We start from the raw sequence: 22,672 nt of genomic DNA on the forward strand, positions 1-22,672 counted from the left end.
CCCATTGTCTGTATATCTTATTTCCCAGTTGCATGCAAAAACAACCTTTTTTTGGCATCTGCTTTTAAAACTTTGAGTTCCAAATTCTCTCCCCTCTTTCCTCCCTGCCCACTCTCCCTAAGAAGGCAAGCAATTCAACATAGGCCACACATGTATCAATATGCAAAACTCTTCCACAATACTCATGTTGCGAAAGATTAACTATATTTCCCTCCATCCTATCCTGTCCCCCTTTATTCAGTTTTCTCCCTTGACCCTCTCCATTTTCAAAAGTGTTTGCTTTTGATTACTTCTTCCCCCTATCTGGCCTCCCTCTGCCCTCCCTTGTATCATCCCCCCTTTTTTATCCACTTCCCCCTACTTTCCTGTGGGGTAAGATACCCAATTGAGTGTGTATGTTATTCCCTCCTCAAGTCAAATCCGATGAGAGCAAGATTCACTCATTCCCCCTCACCTGCCCCCTCTTCCCTTCCACTGAACTGCTTTTTCTTGCCACTTTTATGTGAGATAATTTACCCTATTCTATCTCTCCCTTTCTCCTTCTCTCAATATATTCCTCTCTCATCCCTTAATTTTATTTTATTTTTTTATATATCATCCCTTCATATTCAACTCACCCTGTGCCCTCTGTCTATACATATATATATATGTATGTATGTATGTATGTATGTATGTGTGTATGTATGTATGTATATTGCCTTCAACTACCCTAATACCCTAACACATAATCTTCCCACATAGGAATGTAAGCAAAACAATTCCACTTTAGTAAGTCCCTTATGATTTCTCTTTCTTGTTTACCTTTTCATGCTTCTCTTGATTCTTGTGTTTGAAAGTCAAATTTTCTATTCAGCTCTGGTCTTTTTACTGAGAAAGCTTGAAAGTCTTCTATTTTATTGAAAATCCATATTTTGCCTTGGAGCATGATACTCAGTTTTGCTGGGTAGGTGATTCTCTGGTTTTAATTCTAACTCCTTTGACCTCCATAATATCATATTTCAAGCCCTTCCATTCTTTAATGTGGAAGGGGCTACATCTTGTGTTATCCTGATTGTGTTTCCACATTACTTACATTGTTTCTTTCTGGCTGCTTGCAGTATTTTCTCCTTGATCTGGGAGCTCTGGAATTTGGCAACAATATTCCTAGGAGTTTTCTTTTGGGGATCTTTTTCAAGAGGCAATCGGTGGATTCTTTCAATTTCTATTTTACCCTCTGGCTCTAGAATATCAGGGCAATTTTCCTTGATAATTTCTTGAAAGATGGTGTCTAGACTCTTTTTTTAATCAAGGCTTTCAGGTAGTCTAATAATGTTTAAATTATCTCTCCTGGATCTATTTTCCAGGTCAATGGTTTTTCCAATGAGATATTTCACATTGTCTTCCATTTTTTCATTCCTTTGGTTCTGTTTTATAATATCTTGATTTCTCATAAAGTCACTAGCTTCCACTTGCTCCAATCTCCTTTTTAAGGTAGTATTTTCTTCGGTGGTCTTTTGGACCTTCTTTTCCATTTGGCTAATTCTGCCTTTCAAGGCATTCTCCTCCTCATTAGCTTTTTGGAGCTCTTTTGCCATTTGAGTTAGTCTATTTTTTAAGGTGTTATTTTCTTCAGTATTTTTTTGGATCTCCTTTAGCAAGTCATTGACTTGTTTTTCATGGTTATCTTGTATCACTCTCATTTCTCTCCCTAATTTTTCCTCTACTTCTCTTGCTTGCTTTTCCAAATCCTTTTTGAGCTCTTCCATGGCCTGAGACCAATTCATATTTTTCTTGGAGGCTTTTGATGTAGGCTCTTTGACTTTGTTGACTTCTTCTGGCTATATGTTTTGGTCTTCTTTGTCACCAAAGAAAGATTCCAAAGTCTGTGTCTGAATTTGAGTCTGTTTTCACTGCCTGTTTATGTTCCCAACCAACTACTTGACCCTCGAGCTTTTTGTCAGCATATGACTGCTTATAGAGTAGAGAGTACTTTGTTGAGAGTGCTTTAGGGGCTGTGCTACTGTTTTCAGAGCTACTTCTACACAGCAAGCTCTGCCACACCAGCGCTCTTCCTCCCCCAAGAACTGCCAACCAGGACCATAACCCAGATCCAAGCAGGCTGTGCTCTCCCGCTCTGATCCTCTGCTTAATTCGTCCCACCAGGTGGGCCTGGAGCCAGAAGAAACTGCAGTTAGAGCTCTGGAAGTAGGCCCAGAGCTGCACCACTTCCACTGCCCCTAGGGCCAGGGCCTACTGCACACTCCTTTCACTCCTTTCCAGCAGTTTTTCCACTAACCTGCTCTGTTGTCTTTGGCGTTTGTGGGTTGGGAAGTCTGCTAACTGCCACAGCTCAATGATTCAGGGCCCTACTGCCTGTTCCACCCATTTCCTGGTCTGATTGGTCCTGGGGTAGCCCACACTTGGGCTGTGCTCCACTCCACTCCCAGCTCCATGTGATAGACCCTTCCCAGTGGCCATCCAGGCTTTCCTGGGCTGGAGCCCTGCTTCCCTCTGCTATTGCATGGGTTCTGAAGCTCTAGACTTTGTTCAAAGTCATTTTTACAGGTGTTTGGAGGGACCTGGGGGAGAGCTTAAGCAAGTCCCTGCTTTCCAGCTGCCATCTTGGCTTCACCCCCTAATCTCAAACTTTTCTTACTCCATTTGATTAGTTTTACAGGAGGACCCAACCTTGGTGTATTAACTCTACCTGCTTGTTAGCAATTATTCCCTCTGACACATTGCTATTTTATCAGTAATTAAGCTACACTGGGCCTTTTAAAAGATGGGAGGGTTTAAATACCAGTAATTCAATATACCCTGTTTACTGATCTCTGCCATTAGCTGAGTTGAAAGCAAAATGTTTTAATTAAAAAGACTGGCAACAAGTTGGTATAATGCCATAATTTGCACTGGGCCTCTTCTAGAAAATGACTTAACCTCTGTCTTGGTTACTATGACAACTAATGGACATAATTATACCAGTGTGTGAGACAGAATATGTGTAGAGGACATAAAGCTTTATTTTAAAAAATGACTCTGGTAGGATGGTGCTAAAAGAAGAAAATGCAAGATCCTTGTCCAAAAGCCCTTTTCCTCTTTTGATCTCAGGCTGGCAAAGTTTTTATTTCAATATCTTGTCTGTCGGTGTTCTGGATCATCTCATATGACATCATGACTTGATACTTAACTTGAGCTCATTAATCCATCGATAGCTGTAAGATAACCCATGATGGAATCTGTCAATTGCCAAAGCTCCCCTTCTGGGATCAAAAGGAATTTGTTTAATGACATCCTAGCACAAATTCATCTTAAAACCACATTGAAAGTCCATTTAAGAAGTAGTTCACCCAATCACAGAGGTGACTATTGCATTAGAGACCTGGAGCCCATAAATAGTGTTCCCCATATTATAGTGACATAAATATAACTCATCTGACCTTAGCAACTTGGTGTGGGATTGGGCAGGCCATGTTTAAAGAATGTTTACTATTTCTGAGAACCTTCTTTCAAAGGGTGGAGAGTGGGAAATGAAGGGTGGTTGGAAGGCTCTTACAATGAGTGGCTCACGATAAGAACTGGAGATGATTATATAATAATAGAATATTAGATGTGGGAGGGACCTCAAAGAGCATCCAGTCAAACCAACCCTCATTTACAAAAGGCCAGAGGAGAAAAACAACTAGCCGGAAGTTACATGGCTAATTAATCACAGAGATAGGACTAAAGCTTCCATATCACAGGATTAGAGATTTTGAGCTATAAGAGACTATAGAGGTGACTTAGTCCAACCCCCATCTTTTACGGGTGAGGAAGCTAAGGTCCACAGAGATCCCACATCTTAACCTAGGTCATATAGGTAACAAGTGGCAAAGCTGGAATTTGAACCAAGGTTTTCTGACTCCAGGTCTTAACTATTAGCGTTATCCAAACTTGGGCTGAGTTACCTTGGGAAGAATGAATTCCATATTGCTAGAATTCTCCAAATAAAGGGTAGGTGACCACTGTTAGGGATGTTGTGAAGGGATATTTTTGAGGTGAACTTTGTATCCCCAGTCTTACCACATTGTCTGGGACATAGTAGGCACTTAATAAATGTTTGTTGTTTTTGAAATATTAGGAGGATTGTCTCCGTGGAAGAAGAATTATATTTATTCCATGTAGGTCCAGATGTCAGAACTAGGACCAAGGAATATAAGATATAGGAAAGTAGAGCTGCATTCAACATAAGTAATAGGCACTGAAAAAAGAGGCAACTATGTGGCATGGTAGACACAGAGTTGGACTTGGATCCCAGAAGACCTCAGTTTGAATCCTATGACATATAATAACTATATGATCCTGGGCAAACCACTTAACCTCATGGAGCTTTGGTGTAAAATGGAAAAGATAATGCCTGTTGTACCTTTTGCAAGTCCTCTTTCCCATCCTCTTCAATCTTAGTGCCTTCCCTCTGTTGATTATCTCCAAATTACCCTTTGTATAGCTTATTTATCTGTAGTTGTTTGCATGAGTTTTTTCCACATTATATTATGAGTTCCTTGAGAGTAGGGACTTTTTTGCCTTTGAATTCCTTTTATATTCTTATATATGCCTTTGTATTCATAGCACAGTGCCTGGCACCTGGTAGATATTAATTAAATGCTGGTTGACTGAGTATCTCATCTATGCTTGTGAGAATCAAAGGAGGTAACATGAGTAAAGCACTTTGAAACCTTCAAGTTCTACACAAACGTTAGTTAACATGAGAAAAAAAACTTCATAACAATTAGAGCCATCCAACAATGCATGGATTGCCTGTGAGGTAATGAGCTCTCCGTTTTTTTTTGAAGCATTCAAATAGAGAGTGAATGAGAATCTCTTAGCAATAGCATAGAAGTGATTCATGAATTGACTGGGAAATTGGACTAGATGACCTCCTGTTTCCTTCTAAAATTATTTGATTCTAAAATATCTGGTTCACTGCACCGCTATAGATCATGCAGAAGGTGATGAAACCCACTCAGTTACTACATATGGAGACTATATAAATGAAACCTCCCTTCCTTACAGTCAGGAAGGTCTGAATTCAAATCTTTCTTCAGATGCTAACAGTGTGACCTTGGGCAAGTTACTCAGACTTTCTGTGCTTTAGTTTCCTCATCTATAAAATGAAGGGTCAAACTCCATGACCTCTGAGGTCCCTTCCAGCTCCCTATTGCTGATCTTCATAGCCCCCCCAGGATGTTTTTTGGGCAATGAAACAGTAGACCTCTCCTAAGAGGTTGTCTTAGCCCTTTTAGTATTCCAATGGTGGGCCAATTCACAACAAAGTGAATCTTGAGTGGTTGTTGTTTAGTTGAAAGAACATTGGTCTTGGGGCCAACAAAGAACAAGGTTTAAATTGAAACTATTACACTTAGTGATTGTGTGGCCCTGTGGAAACAGCCTGACCTTTCCTTGCCTCAATTTCCTCATCTATAAAGTGGGACCTATGATTCCTGCACTACCTAACCTCATAGGGTTGCTATTAGGAAAAAGTTTTATAAATCTTAAAGTGCATGCTGCATAAACATGAGCTATTACCCCTATGATTGCTGTGAACAGACATTCTCATCCTGTCTGGAGCTGGCAGTAAGGGAACTGTCAGCAGTTTCAGAAAGTAAGCATCAGCCAGAGGGCCCCTGTCTGTTTATCTTGCTCTGCCTAAAGCCAGAACAACAAGATGCACAGGTGGGCACTTAACAAATTATCTAACAAGCTTTTATCAAGCACTTATTATGGGCCAGGCAATATTATTATAATAATAGCTAACAATAGCTAGCATTTATATAGTACTTTCAGGTTTGCAAAATGCTTTAAATATATTATCTCATTTGAGTCTCACAATAGGTGCTGGATAATATACTTTGGAATGAATGAATGAATAAGGTAGGTAGGCGCTATCATTATCCCCCATTTTATAGATGAGGAAACTGAGAGGTAGCGGTCATCTCTATGTAGAGGTAGGCGGCTTAGCAGATAGAGTGCTGGACGTGGAGTCAGGAAGATCTGAGTTCAAATCTCACCTCATACATTTACAAGCTGTGAAATCCTGGATAAGTTCTCTTAACCTCTGTATACCTCAGTTTCCTTATCTGTAAAATGGAGATAATAGTAGCATCTAGGTCCCAGGGTTTTTGTGAAAATAAAATTAGATAATATTTGCAAAACACTTTGCAAACTTTAAAATGCTATAGAAATGCTAGCTATTGTTATTATTATTAGATAGACATAGAGACATCCTAGGACGTTTTCTGAGGAAGTCAAATTGAGAAATCAATCAATCCATAAACATTTATTAAGCACTTACTATGTTCTGGGCACTACTAAGAGCTGAGGCAAAAGAGTTCCTGCCCTCAAGGAGCTTACAGTCTAATAGAAGAGACAACATGTAAACAAATATATGCAAAGCAATCTATATACAGGATAAACAGGGGAATAATTAACAGAGGAAAAGCATTGGAATTAAGAGGGGTTGGGGAAGGCTTCCTGAAGAAGGTGGGACTTTAGTAGGGCCTTAAAGGAAGCTAGAGAGGTGAGTAATTGGAGATGAGGAAAGCATTCCAGGCATGGAGGAACAGACAGCTAGAAGTTAAGACATAAAAGTATCTTGTTTGTGGAACAGCCAGGACAGTGCCACTGGATGAGTGACTTTTTTCACTTTCTTACATTTAGATCTATTCTAGTTAGCAATACAGAAGGTGGTTATGATCTGTTTTTTGGTTCTACTGAAATTAGAACTGGAGGTAGTGGTATTACACTGAACCAGAAATAATTTTGGTTAGGTAGAATTCATTTCAGTCCATCAAATATTTAGAGTTCCTATTGCATAAGAAGCCCTGTGGCTAGGCACTATGAGGCATACTAAAGTAAGACAAGGCTCTCTTAGCCTAATAGGGAAAACAAGACACAAATAACTCAAGTACAACGTACAATGTTAAATATAGTTAGGTTGTTGTCCTTCATTCTCGAAGAGGACCAAAAGGACATCACTATGCTAGAGTCAAGTTTCAATGTGTCCAACTGTGGCTGATCAGACCTATATAAGCTCAGAATTCTCTACCACAGGTCGGGCATAAATAATCTGTGTGAACACTTGGGGTGGATTCTCCAAATTTGCACATCCTGCATTTCCTTTGAGCTGTTTCCATTCTGCTTTGTTCATAAAGCACAGCACTTTCTCTGATGTGGGCATGCCATGCTAAACAGTCGGGTGCAAGTGCCTCCCACATCACACAGTCAATTCCAAAGTTCCTAAGAGAGACATTGAGTGTGTCCTTATATTGCTTCTTCTGACTTCCATGTGAATACTTGCCCTGCTGTGTGAGTTCTCCATATAATGTTAAATATATGTGAAGTACAGAATGCTTTCAGAGTTTGGGAGGGAGGCAGAAAGAACAAAGTCAGAGGAGTTAAAGTGGGGGGTGGGGCTAGGGAGGTGTTCTAAGTCTAAAAATACCCTACTTGACCAAAAGTCAGTCTTCCACCAAATTCACCTCTCTGGATTATGGCCCTGCAAACAGAAATCAGCAGGACCAGAAGTATTTGTCACAGAACTGGTTATCTGAGTTTATAGTCCATGATACATTGGAAGAAGGAAATGAGGAAGTTGGTATAGGGAGGCTGTCAGACAAAGCCCACCACCTGCAGAAAAAAATGCCCAACTTGATTGTAATCATATTGAGGACAGGCACTGTTTTTGTGTTCTTCCTATTTCTCAGAATGCCTTGAACAAAGACTGGGCATGTAGAAGCTGCTAAAACAATATGTGTTGATTGATTAGGCAAGACAACTTCAGGTAGCCTACTTTTCCTCTGTTCTCAGACTGTGAAGCGTGGACAGAATCCCTTATCCAGAAAATGATTGATGGAGAGGTGACCTTAATGGAATCAGTTCCATCTGGCAGTTTGGGGACTATTCTTCTTGCTATTTTAATTTTACTATTGTCACAGAACCTTAACAAGATAGATGTGGCTCTTCTTTCTTTTATTCCTGTAGAGAAGTACAGGTCACTTCCCAGCTCTGCTGCTAAGCCTCCAAATGTCTCCATCCCCTTAAAGATGACTGGTAGCTGGAAGCCTGGTAAAAACTGAGAAGTGCTCCTTATCAGCAGTTAAAAAGTCAATACATCATTCCTATATTCATGGACACTGGAGCAAAATGATAATAAAAGATATTTTGTACTGATTTTATCTTTTTTTGCATGTAATGTTGTACCCCACCCCCTTGCAGATAATAGAACCCTGAATCATAGTCTGAGACATAAGTGGAGCCAAGTTGATTTATGAATGGTAGAGAGATAAGAACAAACCCTGATTTTCAAAGAGAGGCAACTGAAATGGCCACTGCCCAGGAAATCAAAGAGAGAGATCAAGAATTAGAAGCCAAATGAGAATTAAGACTCCTCCAAGGCAGAGGTCACATATTTTATTTCAGGAATTACAACATTTAATGTATGGATTTCCTAGAAAAAGGATTGAGTTCATTCTTATGCTTGACCACCCAAAATAAGGCAAAGAACTTGGCAGGATGAGGAAAATGGAGACCTATGTTAGAGATCCAAGTTAGACATAAACAATGTCATATTTACATAATCCTAACTGATTCTTCTACAGACCATTTGCAAAACACTTAACTTATGCTATTTCCCTTGATCTCTGTAGCAGCCCCATGAAAGGGAAGGCCTACAAATACTATTCGTCTCATTTTACAGATGAGTGAACTGAGGCTTATGAAAGTCAAAGTGATCTATCCATGGTCCTAATTGCTAGTAAAGGTTAAAGGCAGCATTTGAGTAGCCTATTGCATTTTCCCCTACTCCATAATGAATGTTAGAGTTAGAAGGAACCTTAAATATTGTCTAGGCCAGGGGTTCTTAACTTTTTTGGTCTCATGGACTGCCTTGTCAGTTCGGTGGAGCTGGAATCATGTCTTTAAATGCACAGAATAAAATACATAGAATTACAGAGAAAACCAATTGTGTTGAAATGCAGTTGTCAAAATAATGTTTTTAAAAAGTTCAGGGACTTCTGAAATCAGTCCACACACTCAAGTTTAGAACTCCTGACCAAGACACACAGGTCCCTTTACCTTAAAAGTGTAGACACCAAAGTCTAGGCTTATTCAAGGTCATAAAACCAGTTCATGTCAAAGCTGGAACTAGAAGTCCTGTCTCGAAAGCCAGGGTTCCTTCCATCACACTCTACTTTCTTTCCAAGCTGTCAATTTTATTCAATTATTCTTTGGACATCTTCCATTTTACCTTCACTTTATAGAATTTCATGTAGACAACCATTATTTCAGATGACTCTTTTGGAAGTCCTGACACTTTCTAATTTGTTTGTTCCTATATAAACCTATAATTTCATCAATGTGGGGAACTCCTGGTGGGGAATCTCCCTTCACTGATACAGACCAGCAACTCACCTGTATAATGGCAGAGAGAGAAGCAGTGCATTTTTCCTTTCTTGACACGATCAATTCAATTTTAGAACAGGCCTCCATTTCAGTGTAAATGGAGAGTCATGTCTAACCTCTATGTGTTGGGTCTCCTCTTGCCCCATATTTGTGCAAAGACAACCAAAAGTCTCAGGCCAACAACAGCCTCCTAGACTAGTCTCTATCCCCTCCCCTAAAACACCACAAACTGTCCCTAAGACCAGTGTCTGACCAGTTGTGAACCTGGCATGACTATGCGTTTTCTGTATGTTATAGATACTTGTATTCACATATTCATGGAGTCCATATGTAAAAGTCAATTAACCCCACAGGCACTGCTAGGCAGATAGATGGCACAGTAGATGGAGTGTTGCACCTGGAGTCAGGAAGACCTCAGCTCAAATATGGCCTCAACTCTTGTTAGTTGTGTGTGACCCTGAGTGAGTCACTTAACCTTTATCTGCCTTGGTTTCTCATCACTAAAATGAGAATAATACTATTACCTATCTCCCAATGTTGCTGTGAGGAAAAAGTGAGATAATATTTACAAAGAGCTTAGCATAGTTCCTGGCACATAGTAGGTGCCATATAAACTGTTGCTTCCTTCTTTCCCTTCTCTGTGAGCCAAATAGTTCCTTTCCCTGCCTTGACTTGTAACTACAGACCAAATAAGCCTTTTAGTGACTTGTATTCTAAATTGTAAATAGTAGGAATTCTTGTTATGCCATCTGTTACTTGGGGCCCCTGAGCAGTTAAGTGACTTGTCTAAGGTAACATAACCAATTTGTGCCAGGGGCAGAACTGGAACCCTCTGTACAATATGTCACTCTGCCTCTGACCTTACCACCATTCAGAAATCAGCCTGACTTCATTTGTACCTCTGAAGTTATTACAAAATGTTCTATTTTCTCCAAGGATTGGTAGAGAATATGTATAATTGGAAGAGTAAAGGCATTAGTACATGTACAACATATCGAACACAAAACAAAATCTGTTTTTGTGTATAACATGGGCCAGAGGTTACATGAGGTTTCCTTCTGGAAGTACTTGTGTAATTATATGATTCTCCAAGCCCCTCTGCCCTACTACATCCTTTGCCCATTTCTTGGGGCTCTTTTTCAGAGGATAATTGTGTTTGGGAGAAATTGTTCCAGTAGGAAGACAGTATGCCTGGACTAATGGATAAAGTGTACATGCATATTAAGGACTTTTGGGGTGTGTGTGCTGAGTACAGTGTGTTCTCCTTTGAAAAAAGAGCTCATCCTATCAAGACAGCTCTATTTCGTAATCCATTATTTGCCAATTTTAGAATATGGCTGTCTAGAAAGAGATGGGCTGGTCAGTCTAGAGAGAAGAGGTTTTGGAAGGAAGAAAAAATAGCAATGTGTTGTTAACTTCACAAGATCTAACTTCTTTCCTTCCTCCCTTTCTTCTTCCCTCCCTTCCTCCCTTCCTTCCTTCCTCCCTCCCTTCCTCCCTCTCTCCCTTCTTCCCTCCCTCTCTTTTTCCTTCCTTTCTTTTTCTTTCCTTCCTTCCTTCTTTCCTCCCTCCCTCCCTTCCTTGCTTCCTTCCTTCCTTCCTCCCTTCTTCCCTCCTTCCCTCCCTTCCTTCCTCCCTCCCTCCTTCCTTCCGGCTGATTTTAAGTTGACAGACCTTTCCAAGTTTGGCTAGGCTGATCCTCAGATGACAGATGACCCATTGCTAGGGCCATCCTTGAAGCCTTTTCAGCTTGGAGAAAGCTTCCAGAATTCGTATTCTACTGGCAGAGTCCTCAAGACCCCACTATTACTGCCATCATTCCCACCCCTGCCCTTCACAGGGCATTGAGGTGGGTCTTCACAGAAGAAGATTTTTCACCATGAAAAAATAATTGCAGAAGCGCCAGCACAGGAGAAGGTTGACTTCCCAGGTCCAGAAGAAGTGTGGCACCATGGATAGAGTGCTGGATTTGGACTCAGAGGACTTGGGTTTGAGTCCTAGCTCTGTTCCATATGAGTCCTTGAGAAAGTCACAACCTCTATGGACTTCAGTTTTCTCAAGTGTGAATTAAGACAGTTGGTGTAGATCACCTCTGAGGTCCTTCCAGTTCCAAGTCTTGATGCTAAGATCTCCTTGATATAGACATTCCCTCTATGTATAAATCTCAACTCATCCATGCCTTCTCATGGTTTGCATTTATTTATTTATTGTGGATTTATTCTGCATTATGCACATACATGTTGTCTCCATTTATATGATCGACACTTCTTGAGAGCAGGGGTTATTTCTGTTGTCTTTTTATCCACAGTGACAAAAACATTGACTGATACATAGTAGGTGTGTAATAAATGCTTACCGATTGATTCTCATTCTGTAGCATTCTTGGCTACCCACATATCCTTTAAAGGGTCACAATTAATATACTAGAGCTCTTTCTTCAGTTGTTATTAAACTTTTGAGGTACCAGTGAAACACTAATCTCTTATCCATCCCTCTTGATATAAATGGCCAGCCTGCCTTATTTTTCTAGTTAACAAATTCACTTGTTAGTATCCGTATATGCGAGATGCGATGTGGCAAAGCAGATAGAGACCTGGCTTCAGACTCAGAAAGGTCTGGATTTAAATCTTGCCTCTGACACACACAGACTGTGCAACCATGGGCAAATGACTTAACCTTCCAGTGCCTTAGGCAACTCTCTAGGACTATCTAAGATGCAAACAGGTGTTGATTTACATTGGCCAAGGCACTGGAAGAGAACCAAAAGACATAGGCATAGAAGACCAGAAGTCTCCCGGGGATGGGGGTGAAGAAGCACCCAAACTGTCAGCTGTTTCTGCCTGCTAAAATTACAAATACTATCAGCACTAAACTTTGGCATCCATGAACAGAGCCCCTCTTTTCTCACCTCTGTTATGGCTCTGCCCTGTGCCACTTCTTGAGTGTAGGTAAACACTGGAAATATGCTACAAGCCTACTTGTACCTACCAAATGGGACACTTTTTATCACCTGAAATTGAAATTTTTTGTAAGATTCTGATATTCTAAGATTCACAACCATCCTGCAGTGCCAGAAGAATGTTTGTATTGAAAACATGAAATATTAGCACTGGGGAGCAGCTTTGAGTTGTTAAAAGTGGGTTCAGTTTCTCAAATATAATCTAACCTTCTTCCAATTCAGTTATGAGTCCAATTCAATGTCCATGTTCAATGCCTCAGTGGAGCTACTTGTCATAGTTTGGGAAATAGTCACTTTTCATCCATTTAGTCTTTCCTTGTTGGATTGCTAGGCCAATCTCTCTTGAATAATCATGGATCTCATTAAAGAAGCCCTGTAATAATCAGTGTAATATTCAATGATCATAATACTATCGGTAGACAAGAGCAGATAGACAACGTTGGCATCCCTAGGCAAGCCCTGGAAATTGTTGATTAATAGAAAGATGGCTCACTGGGAGTCTTTGGAGAGAGTCAAAAATATTTAATAAAAATTACACATTGCCTTGAGTTGTTGTAGTCTATTGGTAGTTCCCTCTCTTACCTCTTTTTCCTGGTCAGAACTCCCTTTGAAACCAGTTTCACACATATGTATATATACATACATATATGTATATTATACACACATACATATATACATATATATATATAGGGTTTAATAGAAAAATATCAAGAAAATAACTGATTTAAGAATTATTATCTCCCCAGTAATGTTTAACTTACAAGTCTGTGTTCCCCCAAACCCATCACCATGTAGGTCATAGCTGGAATTCAGATGCTACCCATCTCCATACGTGTTTTGTTTCTTTATTTTTTTGAGACATCTAGAAACTCTTACACTTCCTTGTCCTAGAGAGTGAGAGCCCTTAGTTCTTACTCTTAGTAGAGAATTGAAATGAATGGAACCTTCCTGATAGGGGCAAAGGCCAGACAAAAGCCCTCAAAGAATAAGGCGGCAGAGTAGTATGAGAGAATTAAGTCACGTGGCCCATCTATCTGGAAGGGGCCCAGGCTGCAGAGTTTTGAAGGACTTTGGTGCTTTTCCATCCCTGAAGGGAGCTGATGGCTGTTCCTCCACATTAATCAATAACAAGGAGAGAGGAGAGACACTTCCTAGTCTGTCACTGCACTAAAGGATGATTTTTTTCCCCTCCACAAGCCAGCAAATTAATTAATGCCATCTATTTTCCTGATTCTGACCAAAGGTTGTCAGATTCCTTTAGCCCACTTATTGATCTGTAATATAACCTTCCATTTCCTGCATGGGCTATTATGTGAAATAAAATTCATAATGGTTGCTCTCCTGAGCAGCTGTGCACCTGTGCACTCAGCAGTGACTGGCAAGCTCCTCTTGGAAGGGCCAGGGGAGAACTTGTTTAATTAGCGTTCCCAAATCAGAGCCCAAATTGTTATTTACAATAGGCCTCCCTTGCTCCAAAGTGGCCTTCTCTCCTGTGTCACAGTCCTAACACATATAACAGCTCTAAGTCCAGTAGAGTTGTATACCTCTCAGTGGTTGCTTTTCTTGCCCTGGGTGAGGGAGCCTTTCTTTGGGAACAATAATGAAGGGCAGGCTGTAAGGGAAAACTAATTAATCTCTTCTGCCTCCATTGAATTTATCTGATGCTAGAAGCAATACACCATGTGCTCCAAAGCAAATGAAAGCAGACCCAGATTTGATGCCTCTGTCCTCAACAACAAGGGCAAAATTATCAATTTCCGGCCCTGGGAGCTCTCACTGGTTTCTGTATGCTCCAGTTCATTATGGGCCAGGCATTTTATTTATGCAAATGTGGACAGGCCAAGGTTATGCTTCTCTCCTAATCAAACCTGTGGGGCTTGGGTAGCTGAGCCCAGATCCACAACCAAATCATATGAAAAGGTGATACAAAATATGTCACCAGGCTGGAACTATGGGATGAGTTCAACAAGATGATAGAGTGGCCTGCTGGAAAGAGCAGAGGATTTGGAGTCAATTCGCCTGCGTTTAAATTCTAGTCCTGTTACTTGTTAGGTGAGCTTGGGCAGAGGACAGAACCGTTTTTGTGCTTAGTTTCCCAATCTATAAAGTGAGGAAATTGGAAGATGACCTCTAAGATTGCTTCTAACTCTTGATCTATGATCTATGACACCATAGTTATCATGAAAATTTAACAGAGGAAGGATTCTCTGAAGAAGATGATGCTCCTGTTTGCAGATGATATTGGACTAATTGCATTATGAAGCCTCTTCAATGAAATCCATAATCACTTTAAAGAGTATGACCTAAGTATCCACACAAGAAAAAGATGGAGAAAGCCTATTGTCTACAGTATGATATACAGTTGGCAGAGCATCCTATAGGTTTATACATCAGGACGTCTATCTTAGCCTAGAGGTTCCCAAACTTATTTGGCCTACTGCCCCCTTTAAAAAAATTACTCAGCACCTCCGTGGAAATCTGCTATCTTTAACCCTTTAATTTTTTAAAAAATTTGCATCATTTCAAAAAATATATATAATTTCTTTAAAAAAATGACCCGTCTTAAATTTAATGATTTATTGTAAATTTGTGGGGTTTTTTCCTGCATTGAATTTTTGATGGTGCAATATAGTATCAGATTGTAAATAAGTCATTACATGCATGTATTCATGATAATTCATACTGGACTTCATGACAATGTGCAACACATTCACCTACAAGGCTTTCTTATTAAGACCTGTTGACAGACTTGGCCACTGGTCTGTTATAACTTGCATTTTGTGTTTATTTGGAAAGTAATGTAATCACTATGACTTTAACTCTGTTACACAACAGATGAATTTAATGGTTTTTCAAAATTCTCTTCTTTACTTATGCTTCTGCTGCCCCCTTATTTTTATTCAACAACCCCCAATTGCACCCAAGGCTACTACCACCCCCCTGGATCATTCCAGTGCCCCTCAGAGGGCAATATTGCCTACTTTGGGAACCTATGTGACAGAAACTGAAGATGGGCCCAGAATTGAACAGGAGGAAGAGTTGCATTTGCATCTAGGAAATTATATGGTGCTTTTAAAGACCCAAAGCTTCTTAAGAGAAGTAGCTCAGTGGGTACCATGGATAGTGCTAGTCTTGGAGGAAAGATAAGCTGAGTTCAAATTCTGCCTTACTCTTACTAGCTGTGAGAGCCTGAGCAAGTCACCTAACCTCTTTCAGCCTTATTTTCCTCATCTGTAAAGTGAGAATAGTAATAGCATCTATCCCCCAGGGTTGTTGTGAGGATCAAATTAAATAACATATATAAAGCAAACTTTAAATTGTGATATAATGCTCACTATTAATATTATTAATAACAATAAATTTCCATTGGATCCCAGAAGCACGCTTTCAATGAGTAATAGGTAGAACACTGGGCCTAGAGTCAGAAAAACTCGAATTCACATCTGTCCTCAGATACTTACTAGCTGCATGACCCTGGACAAGTCACTCAACCTCCGTCAATGCAACTTGCCTCAGTTTCCTCAAGTATAAAATAAGGATAAAAGCACTTACCTCCTAGGGTTGTTTTGAAGATCAAACGAGATAATATGTGCGTAGTGTCTGACACATAGTAGCAACTTAATAAACGATTCCTTCCTTCTTTTGATGATATTCATAATCCTATGACTCATAGAAAAGCAAAGTCTCTGAAGAAATCAAGTCTCAGGTCATCCAATGACAATAGAAGGATACATGGTGGATATGAGTGGGTTATTATATATTACTAACAAGGAATTGATCAGGTTGAGTGGAGTCTCATCCAAAGGTTTATGGGAAGATATGAACCAGAGTCCCATAGACTGAGAAGGCATTGATGGGTTGACACCTGCACAACAGGATGGAGTACCTACTTTGATAAAATCATTTAACTTTTGATGAGATTCCATGGGTGGAAGTTATGAGGAGACAGATTTTAACTCAATATTATGAAGAACTTTGCTGTAATTTCACCTTCATGAAAATGAAATAGGTGTCTTATCCACCATTAGAACTGTTCAAGAGAAGATTAGATGGCCACTTGTTGGAAATGTTGAGCAGGGGAACCATGTCTCAATAGAGGGCTGAGGTCATCTACTCTAGGCTACTGCCAGGCTCTTGGATGAGTTGCTCTGCCCAGCACAATCTGCATTTGCTAGAAACTCTTGCTTTAAGTCAATGCAGTTGCTGGAAAGTGACTTGGAGACTTCTTTCTGAAGCTGAGAATGAACTCACTCAGACTGTGACACAAAGTCAAGGGAAAAGAACATACCCTATTCCTCAGTGAAATTGCTTACTGGTCAAAAACAAGTAGAGTTTTCATGAACTTGGTCACTTAAGAGTTTGACTCAGAGAAGAAAGAAGAAGAATTCCAACTTGCCCAGAAAGTACCATTGAATTAGATGGTTAGATTGGCTTTAGTGTCTTATCTAAGGGACCCGAGGATAGGGACAAGAGTTATTGTTCATCTGTTCTTAGTTCCAACCCACCTGTCCTGAGAACAATTGTCTTAGGTTCTCTCTCCTTTGAAAAGAGGAGATGTCAAATTACGTGTCTTTAGTGAGTACCCACCGTGAACCCAGCAGCGTATTAAAAGATGTCACTTAGTTTACAAGGTAGCATTCACATAGACAGGCAACTAAGAAATAGTAGAAAAAAATTCTGGTTAAGTTACAGGATTTCTGGAGAGCAAATAGAGGGATCAGTTGAATTTGTGGAGCTTCAAGGAGATGTAACTTGAATTACTTAGTATTGGTGTGGTTGGAAAAGAAAGTTGGGTGTTTTCCAGACTTGGAGAAGACAATGACATATTTGGGGGGGAAATGTCCAGGTCTATCTGATCCCCCAATCAGTCATCACTCATCATGGAAAACCCATTAACTGGTTCCACTGCCTATGGGTCAAACATCAATGACTCCAAGGAGACTGAGCTGGGCTTCTGACTTTAACCTTCATTTCCTCAGATGCACTGTGAGAATTATGATGCTGTTCATTTTTCTTTTTTGGAAGCATGGATGTGCTTTCTGGATAGTTCCAGAACTGGTCCAGCCATAGAATTTCCAACAGAGGGGAAGAAAACAAGTGTTCTAGCTCTGGCTGGGCCACCTATCTTTCTGTGAGACCATTTCATAATCCATTTCAACGAAGCAAAGTTAGAGTTCATTGTTGGAAAATTTTCTCAAGAATAAGAGTTATTCAAATGTGAACTAGCCTGTTTCAGGAAGTAGCGGGTTCCCTCTCATTGGAAGGGAAACCAAAAGGCTAGGTGATCACTTTTTGAGTGTGTTGTAATGGGGAATTCTTTGGGGGATGTAGGTTGGCCCAATAGATGGCCACTGTGGTCCCTTGTAGCTGTGAGATTCTATAATTCTGTGATATGTGAATCAACAAGTTGAACTCAGGGGTTCTTAGCCTGGGGGTCTGTGAGCTTTTTAAAAATAAAAACTATTTTGATAACTATTTTTCAGTATAATTGGTTTCCTTTGGTATTCTATGGATTTTATTTTTTACATTTAAAAACAAGAAATCATTAGGCTTTACCAGACATTACCAAATGGGTCCAAGACACATATACAAGGTACCCCTGTGCACTAAAATGCTAAAGTTCCTTCTAGCACAGCTGTTAAATGAGGAAATTGGACTCAATTATATTTAAACTGCCTTCCAGCATTAAAATTCTGTTTAATTTTATATGACAGGCAAGATGGTAGAATGTATAGAGTTCTCAATTTACTGTTTGGATTAAATGGGTTCATAATCCTGCCTCAGATACTGACTGTGTGACTCTGGGCAAGTCAATATACTACTCTGGGACTCTTTTCCCTCATCTGTAAAATAAAGGGGGTGGAACTCAATGACCTCTAAGGTCCCTTCCAGTCCTAAATCTGTGCTCCTTTGGGTTCTGGAAACACTGATAGTTTTTGCACTGTTTTCTTGATTCTGCAGCTTGTCATTGACACTCATGGTTTTTGTTAACTATGGTGGAGGTGGATACTGGTTCTTTGAACATGCTCCATGGAATGGTATTGTATGGAATCTCTTTCCCCTTAATTTTAGCCTGAGCCTTTTAAGCAAATCAGCAATGTAATTATTGATCTTCAAGAGAAAAGGAATTAATATGGCCTCACATATCCTCTGTAGGTAAGAGTATTTAACAATGAACTCTGCTTAAACTTCATAAAAGCCTCTTCAGCAAATCAGCAGAAAAATATTGATCTTAAAATAAGTATGTGAATGCTAATTGTATTTGGACTTTCCACTGGAGAACCATTAGATTATTTAGCCAGGGTTCTCTCTTTAATTTTATGGTCTTACTGTTGTCTACCCAGGCAGTTTTCTCTCTGTTTCAGCAAGGCCTATAACTACCTGATTTTGCTGACTTTTCCTTTTCCTAGAGTCCAGCATATTGACTCTGGAGGAAACTGTAGGGGCTTTTAAGATCATGTTACCCAAGCCCTTGCCCATGTAAAATAGTAATGGCACAGCCTCACCAAGGGGATTTCTGTTAAATGGATGAGGAAGACATACCTGCCTGGCACCTGTACTTAGACTGGCCAATCAATCCATGGCCCTCTTGACAGTCTGCACTTTAGTTACCAGCAAAGTTCAGGCTCAGGAAATCCCAGGTGGCTGTCCAGGAGCTGGTGCTACCAGAAGCACAGAGGAACGTGGGGGTGGGATGCTCTATTCCTGCCTGATGTCTTTCTTCCGTGTGAACATCAATCCATACCAGAAAACCAATAACAGGGACTGTCTCTTGTCTCTGTTGATACTGCTGGCACTCTGGGCACTGGTATTCCCTGGGGTTAGGATAATGGCCTGCCTTCTTTCCTTTGTCTGCTTGTTAGAAAAAAGACAGGACTCCTCCAGGAAGGCCCATTGTCTTTCACAAAAGCAATGTGCTTTCAATGGCTAAGGTTGTTTTTTCAAAAACAAGCAATGTTTGAGCACCTTTCTGTCCGTGACCTAGTGAGCCTCACCATTGGTCTTTTGTAGATGACTCTGCATAGTGAATGTAGTGCCAAGTCATATAGAGCCTAACATTTAAGGATTGGGGTGGGGCTTTTAAGAGAAAGGAAATTCCCAATCTCCATCTCATTTAGATTTTCCTTTGGCTTTGATATACTTCTGAAAACAGTTTACCCAAGTTCCTCCATTTTCCTTTCTCATTGTTTTCATTACAGGCCTTACAGTTGCCGACCTGGTCATGCCATGGTAAGTAACACAGAGACTCTTGGTCTAAGTTGGGGGATGCCTGGATAGGTGCTATGTCACAAATGACTCCTCCTTGGCTCTACTTCCCTGTTTTGAAATATTTCCAAAGGAAAATCATACTCACTGTGATAAAGTGGGAAAGAATATTGTAATATTCAGAATATTCAAAAGATCTGAGTTCTAGTCTTGATAATGCTACTGACATGTGTGTGTGACCATAACTGAGTCTTTTCCTGGCTCTAGGTCCCCTTTGTCTTATCTACCAAATGAAAGGAGTGGGATAGAAGACCCTCAAGGTCTCTTCCAGCTCTGCTATTCTTTAATCTTGTGCCTGGCATGTGCCACTTCTTTATTTCTACCTCCTAAAACCCCTAACTTTCTTCTGAAGTACAGTCCAGATGTCACCTCTTACAAGAGTCCTTTCCTGTTGCCCCCTCTGACAGAAGGTCCTTCCTGATGTCTCCAGCAATTAGAACTTTTTCTCTTAAAATTAATTGGTATGGATTTTCATATACTTCGTATTTATTTGAAGGTCAGTTTCATTTTTGTCTTTGTATCTTTAGCACTTAGCACTGCACCCAGAACACAGTGAACAATTAATAAGGGTCTGTTGAATTAAATTGAATTGATTTCATATTCTATCATCACATGAAAAATAGATAACCCTTTCCTCAATAATCTACATAATAATAAGAGCAAGAATCTATTTGACACTTTAAGGTTTGCAAAGCACTTTAGAAATGTTATTTTACCCTCATGACAATCCTGGGGAAGGAGGTGCTATTATATCCCCATTTTACAGATGAGCAAACTAAGGGTAAGTGACTTGTTCAAGGTCATGCAGCTTTTACGTGTTTAAAACTTAAGGGTCTTGACTCTGCATCTAGAACTCTACCCACAGTGCCACCCAGATGCCTCTGCGTAGATAGATGAACCTCCTTAGAGGAATATAGAATGTCAGAGCTAGGAGGCACCCTGGACATCATCTCGTCCAATCCCTTCACTGACCAGGTGAAGAAATGGGAATAGTGCTAAGATTTACTATTTAAATCATGCAAAGAATTGTTTTGCCTCATTAGATTGTGAGTTCCTTGAGAGCAAGGGCTATGCTTTTCTTTCTTTGTATCTTTGATGCTTTGCATAGTGCATGGCACATAGTAAGAGCTTAATAAATGCTTGTTGACTTCACTTTAGGGGTTCAGAATTAAGGGACAACTGAGAAATAAAGATGTGTTGCATGACATCTGATGCAACCCGTTCCCACGTGGCTCTGATATCTCCCTTTAAAGTTCTTAAAAGCCAAGATCATTTGAAAGGAACAGTTCTCACATTTGGATGGAATTTTTAAGGTAACCTTCTTTAAAGATGCAGCACCTTTGATGTTGGTGGATCTCTAAAGGAGATGTCTACACAGATAATTTACCAGGAAGAGAAGCTACCTTCTTGATATGACATTGCTATTTAACAGCTGTTGAAAGAGGATATCATACTGGGTATGGTAGAGAATCAAGAGTTCACGTATGTAAATTACATGTTGTACCTTTAATCATTGCTTAGAGCATGTGTATTAGGGTGAGGCTATTCTCCTACTTTTCTTTAGGAACAGTATAGGATAATGGAAAGAACATCGTCCTTGGAGTCTGAAAACCTCAATTTAACTTCTCTCAACCTCAATGTCATCTGTAAAATGGGGAGAACAATACCTAGATTCTAGGTCCTAGAGTAAAAAAAAAAGCTGACATTTATATAGCATTAGATCACAAGGTCATACCTACACATACACAGATATATGTTTATATATAAATATATTTACATATATATGCAGGTGAAAGGAGAAGGGGAGAGAAAGAAACAGAGATACACACACACACACACACACACACACACACACACACACACACCTAGAGGGAATGAGAGACTGGACCTATGATTTCATTAGGAGAGAGAACTCCCAGGAAACTCCTTCTACCAATGCAGATCAGTAACCTTGGGCAAGTCACTTTACCCTATTTGCCACAGTTTCCCCATCTGTAAAATGAGCTGGAGAAGGAAATGGCAAACTACTACAGTATCTTTGCCAAGAAAACCCCAAATGGGGTCATGAAGAGTTGAACACAACTGAACAACTACCCGGCAACAACATTCTCTGAAACTTAACATCTTAAAGATTTGCTTCAAACTCTGAGCATGTAAATAATTTGTCCAGGGTCTCACAGCCAGTATGTTTCAGAGGCAGCACTCAAACATAAGTCTTCTTGGCTTTGAGGCTCTTTAGAAGTATCTCGTTAGCTAATATTCCACTCTGCTGCCTTTGTAGCAGCATATGTACAAAACACATACACACTGACTTGGGGGATAAACTAACAAGGCTATGCTGTTCCTTAGAAAAAAATTCATGAATAAATATCTTTATTCATTTATTGATCAATTTAATTTAACATCCATTGTGACAGGCTAGGGGATAGAATAGTAGAGAGTTAGAGATACAGTCTGCCTCTTCATTTGACGAGTCAGGAAAATAAGGCCCAGAATGGTGTTGTATAGAAGAGATAATGAAAATTTTAATATTGAAGTCAGGAGAAATCATTCCTAGCTTTAAACAGGGGATAATTTCTAACCTTAGTGACTGGAGACAGCAATGGTAAGCGTGTCTAGCTGCTCACCAATGTCTAGTCCAGAGCCGTCAGATTCCAGAGACAGAAGAGAAGCATTGAAGCACTTAGTTTGGATGCTATGGTTCCTTCTGGAGGCACAGGCAAGTGAATGGAATGGATTGCCACGGTGTCAGGCCTCATAATTTGAGAACATTGGCAGCAGTGTCCAGTAGGGAGAAACCATCTCAGTTCCCAATAGCTTTTCTCTTTGAATTAACACGATCTCATGTTTAGAGGGTAGTTTAGTTAATGAAGTTAGAGGGTATTTCAACCCTGAAAACAGAGCTGTTTATCACCAAACGATGGGCCCTGGGGCAGTAGAGCTACTCACTGAGGGCCAAATGAGATAAGTGTGTCTGGTGTTTGCCCAAAGTGGACATTAGGAAATACTCAGAGGCTGTTCTGATCTACAGAT

General features: G+C 40.1%; 1 protein-coding gene across 1 annotated transcript in view; it reads left to right on the top strand.

Annotated features, from left to right (window-relative positions):
• LOC118828694 (heparan-alpha-glucosaminide N-acetyltransferase-like) overlaps positions 1-22,672 on the top strand; it is a 378,901-nt gene that overhangs the window by 232,530 nt on the left and 123,699 nt on the right. Inside the window, exons 8-9 of the mRNA XM_036735519.1 lie at positions 18,335-18,411; positions 19,573-19,603. Of these exons, the coding sequence (XP_036591414.1) occupies positions 18,335-18,411; positions 19,573-19,603 (108 nt within the window). The remainder of the gene's footprint in view (positions 1-18,334; positions 18,412-19,572; positions 19,604-22,672) is intronic.

Source organism: Trichosurus vulpecula, chromosome 8 (assembly GCF_011100635.1).
Source record: "Trichosurus vulpecula isolate mTriVul1 chromosome 8, mTriVul1.pri, whole genome shotgun sequence".
Classification (NCBI taxonomy): Eukaryota; Metazoa; Chordata; class Mammalia; order Diprotodontia; family Phalangeridae; genus Trichosurus; species Trichosurus vulpecula.